Source organism: Acipenser ruthenus, chromosome 7 (genome assembly GCF_902713425.1).
Source record: "Acipenser ruthenus chromosome 7, fAciRut3.2 maternal haplotype, whole genome shotgun sequence".
Lineage (NCBI taxonomy): Eukaryota > Metazoa > Chordata > Actinopteri > Acipenseriformes > Acipenseridae > Acipenser > Acipenser ruthenus.
This window is the reverse complement of record NC_081195.1, coordinates 34544615-34561413: the sequence shown is the minus strand read 5'-3', so window position 1 is coordinate 34561413 and position 16799 is coordinate 34544615. Positions and strand designations below refer to the sequence as shown.

The 16799-nt window shown below is 39.6% G+C and overlaps 1 protein-coding gene across 8 annotated transcripts in view; it reads right to left on the bottom strand.

The window, feature by feature from the left end:
- The window catches only part of LOC117415279 (serine/threonine-protein kinase WNK1-like), a 137219-nt gene that overhangs the window by 38204 nt on the left and 82216 nt on the right, over positions 1-16799 (bottom strand). For all 8 annotated transcript variants that reach the window (XM_059026800.1, XM_059026803.1, XM_059026805.1 and 5 more), the window contains exons 6-9: positions 12316-12404; positions 7305-7524; positions 6171-6546; positions 5109-5287 (exon numbers count right to left, since the gene is read on the bottom strand). In XM_059026800.1, the coding sequence (XP_058882783.1) occupies positions 5109-5287; positions 6171-6546; positions 7305-7524; positions 12316-12404 (864 nt within the window). The remainder of the gene's footprint in view (positions 1-5108; positions 5288-6170; positions 6547-7304; positions 7525-12315; positions 12405-16799) is intronic.

The following is a 16799-nucleotide window of genomic DNA, read 5'->3' as shown; positions in this document are numbered from 1 at the left end:
TGGAGGACGCAAACTGACATGCTACGACCACGCCGAGGCTGAGGGAATTAAAAATAAAATACCCATAAATGAATTTAACACATAAAAAGACAAATGAAAAAAAAAAAAACCAACAAATTGAGCTGACCCACAATAAACTAAAAACACCCTCCAAAGGTATTTGATCACAAGGTGAAATGGAATGAAGTGAATGGAATTAATGAAAATGCATTAAGATATTGAATGAGCATGGTTGACAGCTTTTGCTATATTAGCAGAGTTCAATATTGCAGCCAGTTTTTAGACTCCTAAGACTGAAAATGGCAAGCCAAGAAATGTATGCAAGGTTCATGTTAACACACTAATCTACTATACAACCTGTATATCGGGAGACAAGAAAAGGACTGGACGAGATGCAATTTAAAAATAAAAAAAAATAAGGGAATCTATCTGAACCGCCTACATTACTTAAAATGTCTTGCGACATCATTAACAAAATGACTATCATTAACTAAATGCACTGTTTGTTATGTGATCTAAAGAATACCTCATTCATAACGTGAGGTATTAACACGGACAGAAAGCGAATAAATCAACGTAACTATCTTACATTGAATGCAGTGTGTCTCAATTTAATGATGAACTCGCACCATTTTTCTTTGGACATCCCAGTTGCTAGGAATCATGGTAGTGATAGGAGACACAGCGCTTATAAACACCCTTCCAATTGCTGTGTCTCCTATGAATCCTGTGAACACATGACATCCCTAGAACCCAGGAAATCCAAAGAATCAGAGGAAGCACTGGAATGGGTCAAGTTACCATTTTCATAATGAAGAATTTGAGCATTGCATTCAAAGCGCAATTTACTAAATTGCAGTATTAGTATGACCAACAGTCGTGACTTAGTGCCCGGTAGTTTTAGTAATAATAATTGCATTTTCGTTTTTTGCAATTTTGAAAACAGGAACACCGACAGCATAACCAGAACAAAAAATTGGAAATTCAATGAACAAAAAACAGTTTGACAAAAAAAAAACAACTAGAATTTAAAACCAGTAACAATTGAACAGATGTCAAAAAGACATAAGCACAGTTGTGCTTGGAGTGGCTATGTTGTTTGTTGGACATGATTTGTGATCCAGCCAACGTTATTAAAAAAATAAATAAACAAAACAAAAAACAGCATAAGTTCTGCAAGTCCTATTTTTACCATCTTGGTTGACGCGCATAACATTTTTCATATAACCAGCTAAAGAAAGGTTAGTTACAGGGTGTACTGCAAAAACAACTACCAGATTCAAAAGTTCCAAGATTGTATTTTTTTTTTTGTTTTTGTTTTTGTTTTTGTTTTTTACAGGAGAAGAATTAAGTGTCAGTAAGAAAATTAAATATTGGTTTTAAACACTAAAAACAGTAAAGTAGAAGACAAGTGTTTTTCCAGCAGATGAATCTGACAATTTACTGCTGGGCAGATCAAAAAACCCAAGTATTAAACCAAAAAGATATAACAGAAACAACAATAAAAAAATAAATAAATAAAAATAAAATTAAAAAATTGAAACAGGAAATATTTTGGCTACGGTTCTTGATTCTTAGACTGCGTCACACAAACTTTTCAGCAGTCGGCCATCAATCCCTATTTTCCACGAGACACAGACTGGATATATTTCCCCCCGTCCCCACGCCTTGTATTAAGGAGTGTGGCTGTTGTTAATTAGAGACACACAATTTTTGTATTTGTTTTTTAAATTTAAATCAGAACAATACAGATACACATATGCAAGCACAGAAGCAATATTTAGTGTGCTCTTTACCCTATACTGCCCTGGGTATATTCCCATACCTATTTAATGCATATTTTCTCAATATCAAATATATTGGACACTGGGCAGCTACAGGTTAACAAACCCAAGGCAAAACAATAAGAAACAAGTAGATGAACAAGTAAAAGTGAACCTGACCGGGGACAATGTAGCTTTAAATAGTAGATCGATTGCGTCTGAGGATATCTTTTACCAGATGCACTGCGCATGCTCTTAATCTTCAGAGATGTTCAAATGAATGATTCTGCTTGACAGCGATCATAATTAAATAAAGTAGAAACCTCCCTCTCTGCAAGCAGACTGTAATGTGCAGTTTGGTTCTGCTCTGGGGAAGATGTAGTTTACATTCCAGAGGATATATGGAGCCGAGCCTGCTGGAAACACATGTGGCAGAAACACATGCTGGGGGGCGGGCGATCGTTGTTTATGAAAAACTATCCCCACGTAATTTAAATCATGAGCGTTTACATTCCAGGCTTCCCTAAGGGGAATAATCAGGCCAGCTACCCGTAATAAAAATACATTTAACAGGGCTTTGGACAACCTCACTTTTTTTGAATGCAGTACTGCTGTGCAAGTATGTATTAAGTCACTTCAGGCTAGCTCAGCAGCCTTTTATGACAGTCCCCTCTGTGGTCTAGATTTGACTAGAATATATGCATAAGGAAACATACAGAACATATTCATAACTGATCTGTTGGAAAAAATGGATTGATGGGCTGCATCAGTTTGAACCTAGGTACATCAAAACAGTTGTTTACAAACTTCATGGCATCAGTTCTGAAGGATGGAAATAGCATACAGAAAGATTGACAGAAATACAAATAAATAAATAAATAAATAAATAAATAAATAAAAAGGACAGACAGGGTTACACAGCCTACAGAAACTTGAAACAGGGACATGGGTGCAGTAGCGCGGTTGGCAAAAAAACTGAAGAAACAAGGTGGAATGGGGGTTCCCAGGGGGCGGCGCACAATTGGCAGAGCGCCACCCAGAGGTGTCCTTGGCTCACCGCGCACCAGCGACCCCTGTGGACTGGCCAGGCGCCTGTGGGCTTGTCTGTAAGCTGCCCAGAGCTGCGTTGTCCTCCGACGCTGTAGCTCTGGGTTGGCTGCATGGCAGGCCTGCAGAGTGAAAAAAAGCAGTCGGCTGACGACACACGCTTCGGAGGACAGCGTGTGTTCGTCTTCGCTGCTCCCTAGTCAGCGCAGGGGTGGTAGCGGGGAGTTGAGCTTAAAAAAATATGATTGGATATTTCAAATTGGGAGACAAACGGGGTAAAACCAATTGGCGACTACTAAATAAAAAAATGAAACAAGGTGTTTTTTTCACATGCATCATTCTATAAGAATAATATATTAAATTCTAGGTGAACATGACTCAGGCTTGTCATGTTTCATCCGAAAAAATACGATCAGCAATCAAAGCAACATTTCTCAAACCTCGCAAGCATAAATCAACAAAAAGAACATGTTCCCACAAAAAGGTTGTCAACTTAAGGCATATGTAGCACTTAAGCATCAGTGTCATGCACACGCAAATCAATTTCAAACATTTGGATTTACCTAAAGAGTAGTTTCAAATGTCATTTTAATTGCCTTTTTTACACCCTTTACTATTTTACGGTGTTTGCAAACATTCGGAATGGTTCTGAGTTACCGTTTTTTCTCCACATAGGCATTTAGCTGCTTTGAGCTTATCTGGAGAAGCCTAGGTGCCAGGGCTGAACTGCCTTTCTCATTCCTTCCAAATCATGTGACTTCTCAGCTCTCTCTGTTCAATATACATGTTGAGTCTGAACTGTCACATGATTTGAACAGAATAAAAGTATGTTCAGTCCCTGGCAATTAGGATTCTCCAGACAGAATTAGAGAGAAAAAAAAACCTCAGTATTGGAGCAACATAACCAAGAAACACTCAGAATGATTGCAGACAAAGACCAATATAAAAAAACAATAAAAACAACATGGGAAGCTACTGTTGAAGTAGTTTAGGATCTTCTGAAATGACCAGGCCACTCATTCAAAAACTGGGTGCTCAGGGGTCTCTCTTAAAAGGGCTTAGTCTTGGACCCTTGGAGCTTGCATGCATCAGGCTAAACCAATTGGCAACGTACCCACTGACCAGAAAACAGGCACTGATTGTGGTATCCAACAAAATTCAGATTTTTCAGAAAATTGATTAATATAAAACTTAATTGGATTAACTTGTCAACTCTTTAGGAGCTTATACAATTTGAAGGATGGGTGCACTTGTCAGCGAACGGCTTAGCCTAACATATTGCTTAGTAAATATAGGGATCTAGCTAAAAAAAAAATTATATATAGAAAGATCTTTACTCCACAGAGAAACCACAAAACTATCAAACCATTTAAAATAATTAAAAAAAAAGTTTATTGCACTGTTGAGTAAAGACCTCTCAGTGGCACTTCTACTACTGGCACTCACTGGAATAAATTTGCGATTTTAACACTCCTGGAACAGTGCTTTCTCATCTTTCACCCAGACAATAAATAATAATCACCCCAATTGTTTTGTGTTTCCAGGGAATACCACTCGTAAATTTAAATAAAATGACTGTTTCTAAAATTGGACGTGTTGTCCATATTCTACGACTCTAAAGGATGTCTTCAAGCACGGTGCTGATTGTGGTAAACTCAAGGTCACCAGATTTCTTTGATTATGAATTGTTATTTGGCTCTAGAACGAAGAGAACTAAAGTCGTTTGACGTGATTGAAAAGAAGCTAAAGGTCAGTAGGTATTTTGTATCAGTCTATTCAAAATACCAATAAAAAGGGAGTGCATATTTCAAAGAGAAATCTGTCAAAACACAGTGACCTTACTGAACAGAATTCAGTCCGATGTTAATTGTCGTGGTGAAGATATGCTGTGGTATTTTTATGAGGGAAGCCTATGTAAATGGATCACTTTTGCCCTTGTTAAACAAGTATGTCCTGCCATTACTTTAATTACAAAATTTACCATGACCTACATCCATAGTATTTGGCATACGTAAATGATCATGTTGTGGGACAACAGGATAATTAAAACCAAAGTAAAACTTTGAAGAAACTAAACCAAGTAGACATCGTTTCCGGTTAAACTGAGGAAGTCAATAGCTGAAACTCGAGACTTTTTACAAGCTTACATTTTTTGACTGGAGTGTTTGGAAGTTACAGATTATATAAAAGCTACTACCAGTGACTCTCCTAGAAGCTGCGGTCCCAGGTGTGTTAAACTCTTGTACTAACATAAAGAAATACACCAGCAGTGCTGCTGACCCACATCACTGCACTCACCACAGCTGGCTGCTGGTATTGCTGCTGCTGCTGCTGTCCTCCAGGGGCCGGGTACCCAGGAGCCTGGCCCGAGGACACAGGCTGCTCTGGGGGAGAACTGTAAGAGAGAGTCTGCTGGCTGCCCAGGTGAGACTCAGAAAACACAGAGGAGCCCTGGCCACTGTCAACCGTGCCATCCGCTGAGGAAACAAAAGGAAAAAAAAAAATAATTAAAAAAATGTTTTTCTAAATAAAAAAATATTCCTGTATGTAGCCAGGGCTGTCAGCACCGTGCCTGTCTGTATGTAGCCAGTGCTGTCAGCACCGTGCCTGTCTGTATGTAGCCAGTGCTGTCAGCACCGTGCCTGTCTGTATGTAGCCAGTGCTGTCAGCACCGTGCCTGTCTGTATGTAGCCAGTGCTGTCAGCACCGTGCCTGTCTGTATGTAGCCAGTGCTGTCAGCACCGTGCCTGTCTGTATGTAGCCAGTGCTGTCAGCACCGTGCCTGTCTGTATGTAGCCAGTGCTGTCAGCACCGTGCCTGTCTGTATGTAGCCAGTGCCACTCGCCACAAAAAATACACAAAAACATTAATACATGTACAGAAAGTCAAAGAAAACCCAGCTTATCAATCATTTAGAACTAGTTCATACCAAAAGAAACAAAATAAAACAGTCAGTATTAGGAAATTCAGCCCAGTAATGTGTCTGGTGAATGGAATTGGCAATGTGGCTGTTTTGAAAATGGCCGTTTTGTTCATGTCACGTGATATTCTGAAACACAGTTACAGCCAATTTCAGTTTATCAGTGACTGTTTATTAAGAAATTATTATAGGTATTAGAAGTTTATATGAATCAGTCTGGAGCTACATGTACATCACGTTCTCAGTGTACAAGACAATACAGCTGCACTAGCCTGGTACTTCCTGGAATACCAAATTTCCAGAAGCACATCACAAAATGTAAAATATATGGATTCATTTCTAGGTAATGCTTATTCTTAAACCAATTGGCTTTGAGTTTTCTCTGACCAATATAAAAAACACTAATTCAAGAGAAAGCCCAGTACAGGGAAGGCTCATACATGCGATGGAGATGCCAGCCTGTTGGTACTGATGCTGCTGGTGCTGGTCTACTTCTGGCTCCTCGGGCTCCATCTGGCTTTGGGGGCCTGTGGTGGTGGCGGCGGGGGGAGCCGGGGCTTTGAACTGGGTCTGCTGGCTAACTCCAGCCTGGGAAGAGGGTGTCTGGGCCTGCTGTACTTGTTGCTGTTGTTGCTGCTGTTGCTGCTGCTGTTGTGCTTTCAGCAGCTCTCCTTCCTGCTCTTCCTGTTTCCTCTTCTCCTGCTCCTCGCGCACCAGCTGCCTCTGTTCTCTCTTGCGTTTGATCAGAGACACGCGGTCCTTGATCGCTTTGGCCATGGTCTTATGATCCCCGTCGCACACGTAGCCAGACTCCACCTGCACAAAAAAAATAAATAAATAGTATGTAATTATTCCTAATGGGGATCACTGTGCTTGCACCTTGTTGTCAAACAGAAACAGACCAATCTTAAGGGTTACAGTGGTAAAGCACATTGGCAATGCAACTGAAAGTAACCAAGTGTGTAAAGTAGACCAACAGACATACATTTTCTAATTTTTTTATGAAATGGAATTTTTATTGATACAATGCCTGCCAGCCACGCAGGAATCTCTTCTCCCTAGTCCCCAACCTTCCTCCTTCTACTTGGTATGTTTACATTTCCATTATTATTTAAAGGTGTTTGAAACCACTCCTCGTATTGAGTTATTATATTTGATCCGTCTTTTCCTTGTTCTGGTCTTGCTTTAGGTAGTCTGGAGAAATATATATGCCAGTCACTGAACAGACTGCCTCATTCCATTAACTGGGAGCCTTCAACTCTTCCAACCCCATCTACTCTGTCTCAATGAATGCAGAATAAGCTGGGCTGACAGAGTTGAAAGGTTGATTTGAATGGAAATGAGGAGGGCTGCTCAGCATCTGACAATCAGGATTCCCCAGGCAAGCTCATAGCCAGGTAAAGGCAGAAACAAAAACAAAAAACCCCCAAAAAACTAAACACACCTCAGCGATTGCAATGGCATATGCAGCTATTTACTATGTATTTTTTAAATGTCAGCTGCTTGTAAGATCTTTATTATAAAACCTGTGTAACCTCAACACAAGAGCTCATCCTTGTCAGCACTGCACCTACCATCTCCTGCGCAACATCCTCAGGCACATCTCTATCCAGGTCAAAGGAGAACTCAATGGCTTCATTGTCCTTGTACTTCCCCTTTAGCTTCTTGATGTCCTCTATCCGAAGCCAGAGCTTGATGGCGATCTTCTCCCCGTCGTCCTCCTCTGCCAGCTCCACCCGCACACCGGTCTCCTCCTGGAAGAAGGCGTGGTTCAGCAGGTCCTTGATGGCATACCTAACAAGAGGGGGAAGGAAACCCAGACAGCATTCACAACTCATGCTAAATATGCACTCACCTTCCATGCATTCTTCCCTTGGAATACATGATATATAGTGCCCCTTTTTTTTTTTTTTTTTTAAAGGAGAAAAAAATTATGTTCCAAAATTAACAGGTGTATTACCTAGCTACAAAAAAAAAGTGAAAACTGGAGTAAAGACCATAGTTCTATATGGATATAGTATCTAGTATTGTAAAAGTGCAAATTTATATACCACCTACATGTGCACAATAATCAGGACTCAAATAACAGTTGCACACTGCCAAGTGTTTTTTTTTCAGAACCACCTCAATTCAGATATCCAGATTTAAGATTTAAAAGAATGCCCAGATAGAGAACACACGCAGTAAGATAATAAATTAGTTAGAATTTTTTTTTTAAAACAAATAGATTGATTATTATTAAAATGCTATTGTTATTGAATTGTGCTATGTACTGTGTATAGTGATTTCAAATTGTATTTCAATGTATTGTAAGAGGAGTGCTATACACGAATATGCATTGAAATTATAACCAGAATACAGGCCAACATCAACTATAACTAACCCCCATGGGACCTAGAGAAATGTTATATCAGGGTATTCACTATAATAGGGTTTGGCAATTCACTGCATCAGAATAATGAAGAAATGCCCACATTTAATTGATCATCAATATATAGTACTTATTAAGATTACTTCACATTGATCAACAGTTAAACAGTAGGCTATGTTTAAAATAATGTAGTAAAGAAATATCCTTATCCTCTCTCCTATGACTCAATGTCACTGATTCAATAATGTCATCATTGCTCATAGCTGCTCATGTAGGGGCTTCTTCAAATTCAATTTCCTCTAATTTTGTTTCTGAAATTCCCAGTATATCGCATTCCTCTGTAACAAATGGCATCTGCTTCTCTTGACCACCATTTTCTGCACACCATCCAGCACGTTTAAAGCAGTTCACTAAACTTGTTCCTGACACCTGCTCCCATGCTCTGTGTGCGAAGTGCATGGCTTTCCACTGTCCATGCACTCTAGCAGAAACTTTCTGTACCTGGATTTGAAGCACTGAATAACCCCCTGGTCCATGGGCTGTAGTACACATGCTGCATTAGGAGGGAGAAAGTGCAGGATAACTGTTTTCAGGTTGTTTACTTGCGGATGCGCAGGGGAACTGTCTATGAAAAGCAGCACTTTATGGTGTTGCAATTGCATTTTTTTGCCGAACGATCTGATCCATTCAGTCCAGATTTCTCAGTTCCTCCAGGCTTTTCTGTTGTGACTGTAAATTACTGGCAGCGTCTTCACATGTAAAACACATGGGATTTGCTGCTTTGCCAGTGAAAAGGGGGCAGATGATCGGTTCATTCCATGTTTCCTCCTAGTAAAAAGAGTAATTCTCTGTTTGCTTTGTTTAGCGCCAGCACAAACTGGCCAGTTTTATTGGGCAAGAGCTGATAAAGTCCAGCTTGATTATTGTGCTGCGTACTACAGTACTTAAGATGGCATCTGTAGTACACACACCCCTCACTCACTTACAGCACCAAGAATCCATCAGGCAACATGCAACCACAACAGCATTGATCGTATTGCAAACACAACAGTCAGAACAGTATGCACAATACCAACTAACAGACCTTAACACATGCATATGGAGATTACACACCTGTTTTCCTCCCAATTTGTCAACTGTGGTATTGCTTGAAAAATGTTGAAAAATACAGGGCTCTGATCAGCATTTCTGATCTGCCCAAGCCGGTACTGTTTGTTAGAAATGCCGAAATTGTTAGTGTCAGGAAGATAATGACTCTTGTTTGAAAATGGCTGCCTGTATGTCATGGGTGATTCGAGATCTGGCAGTAACGTTTTGGTTTGTCTTTTCTCAGCAGTAAGTCACGCTGCTGTTTGTGTACTCGGGCAGTCAGGTCTTTTGTTAGTGATTTTAACACACGCATCACCATACTGTACTCGAATTTAAGACGCAGGCTATTTTTGAGAAGCAAAAAATGGTTAAAAAAATGGCGTCTTAAATGCGAAGGAATACGGTATATTGTAGGTTTTAAAACAGCAGCTTGATTTCCTTTCACCAGAAATGCTGCAAATGCATTGCTATAAAAGCCTAAATGAAGCCTTTACTATAATGTTTATGCTACTTAACATACAAGATAAGAAGTTCCCTTAATACAATATCTGGATCTGAAAACTGATGCAGATGATTTAAAAATAATATTCATAAACAATGTCTATTTCAGCGTTTGCTGCAATCATCTTTCTGGAGCCATTAGGCACAACTTAAAACAAAGCTTTTGGACTGCCTGGATGAGTCACAAAATGATTTAAAACCACTTCTCACAGAGCAAGCGCCACCATTAATCCCTGTAATCCTAAAACCACTGCTGTGTCTGGTTTGTGGAAATGAGTTAATGACTAATTATTACAGATGGAACAATGGGAGTGACTAGGCAAATCTGAAGTGAAGTAAACCTGGATTAGAACTCCCTTGGAGACCATGTAGCTATTCTGGGTCAGACTGCAATTACTCCAATATTTACTCAATTACCTGTGTTAATGTGCTTGGACTAGGAGTTCAGGGGCTGCTCTTCAGTTCTGGTTCACAGACTTTATCTAGGCTAGATCAGCACAAGTGTCTTCATATTAGTAAGCACCAGCAGTGTATTGCTAGAAAAAACTAAAGTTGACCCAAAGTGGCAAACCACTAGGAGGTGCTGGTTCAATGGAAAAACAGCTCCTGAACTCAGATAAACAAACATTAACATCTGTATTTCAGCATTGCAATAAGAACAACTCAGAACGATTGCAAACCTCGTTAAATAAATAAAATAAAAAAGGACAAATCTTATTTTTTCCACAATTTACAGACAGCACCATGTAGTTCTGGGTGGTGAATGACAGCCACGAATGGTATGACTTGCAAGGTCTTCACCTTGGATGGAAACCAAGCAGGAGACGATATGTTATCAGCTGTGACCACACAACCTACCGTTTTGAAGTACTGAGTCAAAAGTATTTACATTTGCAGTATCTGTTTGTGAACTTCATATCTATTATACAGAGCTGGGTGTGTGGGAAAACACCAAGGTCCTTACCAAACTTTACTGTATATTCACATCCATGGGCAGGGTGGTTCAGTTCAATGCTGCACCTTTCCATTGGAAACTTATCAAGACGACACACAACCTGAATTTGTTAAATATTTCAATAATTTTTCAACCAAATTTTAAAAACGGACAATTCCTAGTGTTGCCTCACCAGGGCAACCGACACCAGTCAGGAGGACCGCCTGGGCTTGCTGGGTAGTCAGACCAGTAGAGGTCACCCTTTAGCCAGTTTTCCTCCTTAACTCAGTGAGAGTGCAAAGACCAATGCAGCGTTCCCTGTGGTCTGGCAAATTGGTGCTCGCATGACTCCAAGCAACACTGTATAATGAATGGCTAATAGGGGTCCCTGAAATACAGGAACGTGAATTATATACTCATTTTCCTCCATTACCCTGTGGGAGCGCAAATATCAATGCTGCTCTTCCTGTGGGCTAGTGCTGCACAAACCAATTATTCAATTATTTGGACTGAGCTTGCCACCGAAATCAGGTGCTAACAATCAGGTGAGGGTCATGCTGTTAATTAGTCTAATTTACAATTCAAAGTAAAAAGTGTTTGCTTTGATTTAGGATTATTACTATTCTCGACTGTGGAGAACAGAAAGCCACAGAGACACAAGCAGCTGTTTCTTCAGTTGTGTCACTTGGAATGGTAAAAGCGCTTGATCCAAATAATCTGTTCGTGCAGCACTATGGGGGGGCCATAAATTCAAACCATTCTAGCATGACTTGCCATGTACTCAAAGCAACAGTGCTATTATTAAAGTTTACAGACAAGAGGAGGCCAATCGGCCCATCTTGCTCGTTTGGTTGTTAGTAGCTTATTGATCCCAGAATCTCATCAAGCAGCTTCTTGAAGGATCCCAGGGTGACAGCTTCAACAACATTACTGGGGAGTTGGTTCCAGACCCTCACAATTCTCTGTATAAAAATGTGCCTCCAATTTTCTGTTTTGAATGCCCCTTTATCTAATCTCCATTTGTGACCCCTGGTCCTTGTTTCATTTTTCAGGTCGAAAAAGTCCCCTAGGTCGACATTGTCAATACCTTTTAGAATTTTGAATGCTTGAATCAGATCACTGCATAGTCTTCTTTGTTCAAGACTGAATAGGAGTCAACATAAACTCCTAGGTCTTTTTCATAGATTCATTAAATTTCAGTATCTCCCATTGATATTTATAATTCACATTTTTATTGCCTGCGTGCAGTACCTTACACTTTTCTCTATTAAATGTCATTTGCCATGTGTCTGCCCAGTTCTGAATGCTGTCTAGATCATTTTGAATGACCTTTGCTGCAGCAAGTGTTTGCCACTCCTCCTATTTTTGTGTCATCTGCAAATTTAACAAGTTTGCTTACTATACCAGAATCTAAATCATTAATGTAGATTAGGAATAGCAGAGGACCTAATACTGATCCCTGTGGTACACCACTGGTTACCTCGCTCCATTTTGAGGTTTCTCCTCTAATCAGTACTTTCTGTTTTCTACATGTTAACCACTCCCTAATGCATGTGAATGCATTTCCTTGAATCCCTACTGCGTTCAGTTTGAGGATTAAGCTTTTATGCAGGACTTTGTCAAAAGCTTTCTGGAAATCTAAATAAATAGTAGTGCATAAAATCTGCAGAAGAAGAGATTAAAGAATCACCTCTCGTCTTTGTTTTGGCGAATGCATCCTTCAATGATCTCTTTCACTTCAGGTATCGCTACCTTGTCAAAGCTGCCAGGCTTCACTCCCTACGAGAAAGAAAAAAAACAAAAATCATCACAGATCAAGGCTTCCAGCCCTCACATGGGCCTAATGGAAAATTCCAGGTTAGGACTATATTTAGAGTCAGAGCTAGAGAGAGCAGGAGCTGCCCGTACTGCAGAGAAAGGGCATGAACTTGAGATATTACATACTTTAGCAGTTTTAAAACATTTATGACTGGTAATGAATGTGACACATTCCACTGGGCTAAGATGGAGAGTAAGCACTCTCAGTTTGTTAATGAGGCCTCTGAAGGTCATATAAAATATATGTCACCCAACCTATTGGGAATTTTTGGATGCAGCAAAGTGGGGGTGAAGCTCCCTGCTTGAGTAAGCACTCTCTCTAAGCCACAGGGGGGGGGTGTGTGGAAGAAACCCCTCAACACCGGGGCTCAACTCTGCTCCATTTCTTGGGTTTTGTTCAAACACGGCCCAACACTTACTTACACTCTGCATTGCTTGACAGTGCACATGAGAAAAACACTCACAGCTAGACTGCAACATTAACATTTCAGTTATCCATTAACTTCACACACACTTCATAGTTCATACTTCACACTTCGCAGTTTATGCTAATGTTTCAACAAGGTCTGTATCAAGGTCTTTAAGGGACTTTATGGCAATGGTGTTTTCTGCACCACTGAGCTCAAAGTGACTTTGAAAAGGCACCCCTTTGGGAGAAATAGTCTGGCTTTTTAATCGGACAACAGCTATAAAAGGTAGTGTAATTACTGTAGACTCACAATCTGATAAAAAGCTGAATCCCATCTAAAATTCAGCAGATGATCTCTAACCTCAAGCTGGAATCTATATCCCTGTGGCCAAAGGAAAAAGCCAAAGCCCAAGGGGTCTGCTTTTAACCCCAGCCTGGTCCTCGCGCATGGGCTTGTCAATCAGGCTTCAAGTAGAGCGGTCATTATCCTCTTTAGAAACTGTCATTGTAACAGCCTACAACCCTCCACCTAGAGGGTTAACAGGTCCTTAATTGTCTACTGTCGAAGTAAACAGAGACTGACTGGGGGGAAACAGCCATCGCAATAAATGCATAAAATGCACAGACTGCATAAGCAAGTGATCTAACTCCATTTGCATGAAGCAGCAATCTTTCATTGATTTCCACTTTAAAATAATGTTGTTTAGTGGTTTTCGGTACTTTGCAATGCCCTAATCAAAGTGAGCAATTTGTTTGTAATTCAAAAATAAATTGCTTTTCTGTGATGCGATATCAGATGCACTGAATTAAAGCAAGACTGGAATATCAATTTAGGAAGAAAAAAAAAATGTACTCTCTGCTCTAGTCTGGACTCTACAATAAGAATCAGAGGCCAGTAACTATGTCATTACGCTACAATTTTCAGCAATAGAAGATTATATGAAGATGGTAAGAAACTGCTCAATAATACCCAGCCAGCAAATTAAGACTATTTTACAAAGTTTGGGCTTTCTTAACATAAAGAAATACACATTCCAGGCACCATGAAAAGGGAATCTTTATTAAGAATACATACTGTAAGCAAACAGATTTGCTAATTTGCTATACTGTATACCCTAGCAGTCATACCCTTATAAAAGTTTCCCCATAGCAAAAGCATAGCAAAGTGTAAAAAAGCATAGCAAAGTATCAGTAAGCATGGTTAAGAATAGCAAGGTATGGTAAAGCATATTAACAAACATAGAAAACCAGAGTAAACTATGGTAAATGCAGAGTATAACCATGGAAAAAGCTTGGGAAAACTGCAAAAATACAGTGCAAAACTACTGTGGTAAACTTTAGAAGGGTAATTGGATTTCAAACCGGATTTAAGAAAGGCAACTACAAAATCTACCTTTGAAACGATCCTGCAGTTACTAATCCTAGTATATAGATAGAGACCTTAATACTGCAACATCTCAGTCAGCAAGCATAAAACATTTTTGAGCAGAAATGGAGAGAGAGCGAGAGTTTCTTTCAGGTATCTAAAACTACAGCTATAGACAAAAGTTTTGCATCACCCTATAGAATTAACACATTTTGCTTCATAAAGTCGAACAAAACCTGCCGAATAATGTTATGTTAACATATTGAATTGCATACCGCTTTGTAGTTTTCCATATATTTAAAAAACTGACAAATTGAAAAATGTGACATTTCAAAATCTAACATTGGCACCTAGAAACACAAATGTCAAAGCTACAGTACAAAAAGAATGTGCGGTTACACTATGCCACCCACCTCCTTGGGGAAGTCATTCTTGTCAGCCTTACAACAGCAACAGCAGTGGGAATTGACGATTACAAACAAAGGGTAGATGTCTTTCATTCCGAAATCCATTGGAGAAATTTACAGCATTCCCGGGAGCAGAAAAAGTCCTGCTCCTTAATGCAGAGCTGAACGGAATCTCAAGGCTAGCCTAGCAGAGACCATTGTTTCTGACTCGCACACACTGCCAAGTTGCATCAAACTTCAGAAAAACCTTCAGGACTCCACAAGTGACAGGAAAACTTTCTAAGTGGCAGGTGTGCTAGCTCCAGCTCCTCCTAGCAATTGCATCACATGACTATACATTAGCATGTCCTCTAAACTCCCTGCCAAGACACAGCTTATTCTTACTAATAGCCTGAAAATAGCACTTTTTAAAGCACAAAAAGCAGGGGACCAAAAGGATGGGTTGTGGTGACTCTCTTTTTAAGTATGCAGCTCTGGGATCGCTTTCTGAAGAACTACTTAAAAAATAACCACCACCTGCCAGGTATTGCAATATTACAATTACATTAACCTTTTCAGTGCCATTTTACTATTGTAACAGTTGCCTCTATCTGGCCACATGGTGTCCAGTTTTTATCTTTTTGGGAAGTTGAATTCTCGTGAGAGGTCGTAATTTCTAGATTGTACATGTTTGTATCGATGTAGGTTATTTTTTTATGATTTAATTTTTTTTTCTTTGTGTGATTTAATTCCTCCCCAATCATTTAAATTGCTTTAAAGGCCAGAGTAGAGATTATGATCAGTCCCAGAGAACAAAGAGCCATTAAAAATAACTTGTGCATTAGCAACGGCTGACTGTCTCCCAATCACGCTGGCAAACTGGGACTGCAAGATCCTCACCAGTAAAATATAAACATTCATTTAAACTCTGGGTAAGGGATGAATAAATGCATATAATCTTTCCATTGTAACCAGCGAGGTTAATCCTGTCAACATTACTTGAAAGGCAATGACCTATAAACCGGTTTAGCACATGTGAAGAAAGAAAATCCCTCTCTATTAGCAGTACTATATAGTACTAACTAGTATTATTCCAAACAAATGCCATGCTTCAAGATAATACTTGGAATACTAAATGTCTTAGAATGGTAGGACCTATACTGTATGTTAAACTGTATTACATGCAGTGCTCCATATAAGTTGTGTACTGGGTGTTTTATGCATTGAAAAAATAGGAATTGCATATGATGTTTAATTGTAACGTGTAAAGAATATGCATAGCAATTTTGCTGCACAGCTTGAGTTTGCATCTTATCAAGCTTCTTGTACTTCGTTGGTTCCCGGCATCTCAATGGTCAATTGTGAATATACTGCTTGCCGTAGCTACAGAATGGATCATAGAAATGTCAGGACAGTTAATTGTAGCCTGCCTGGGAATTGCCAGAAATACTTGACCAATAAGTCCAGATTTTAAATAACAAAACAAACAAAAAAAACCCAAACACATTCCGGCTGAATCCACTCACTTGCAATGCGTGTTTGTGACTGGTGAATAAGCAACTGGATTCTGGATCCTTGAGATTTCTCGGTACAGTCTTAGAGTAAATAGCGGGGTTCCGAAAAATAGTGTGACACGTTCCACACGTGTTGCTACAACTGTTTAAATAACATAACTGTAATTTTTCTTTTCATTGTTAACATCCTGACAATTTTTTACATTTATAACATTAAAGTCTGTTTCAAAATGTTATTGCTGTGTTACTTGTTTGACAAATGTGGGCAATAATCCTGACACTATCAGTGTACTATAGCGTACATTTTGAAGGGGGCTTTGAAACAGACTTTAAAGTTAGTGTAAAAAGCTGTCAGGATGTTAAAATGAAAATAAATTCCAGGTATGTTATTTAAACAGTTGTAGCAACACATGGGGTCATGCAACACTAAATTTCTCGGAACCCCGCTACTTACTCTAAGCCCCTTTCATGTGAGTCGGCTACGCGATTTCACAGTGCTTTTTGAAGAAGCAGGGTCGGCCTGGGTGACAGAAGCAATGTGCGTACGCAATGCCCCGGAAGCAGCTTCTTTCAGACGCTTCCTTCCAAGCTTCTCTGGATTGAATGGTTGTCCAAAATGTTGATTAGAGAAAATGTCTTCATCCGTGCCGCAATCTGGATCATGGTGCGTCTCAAAATCAG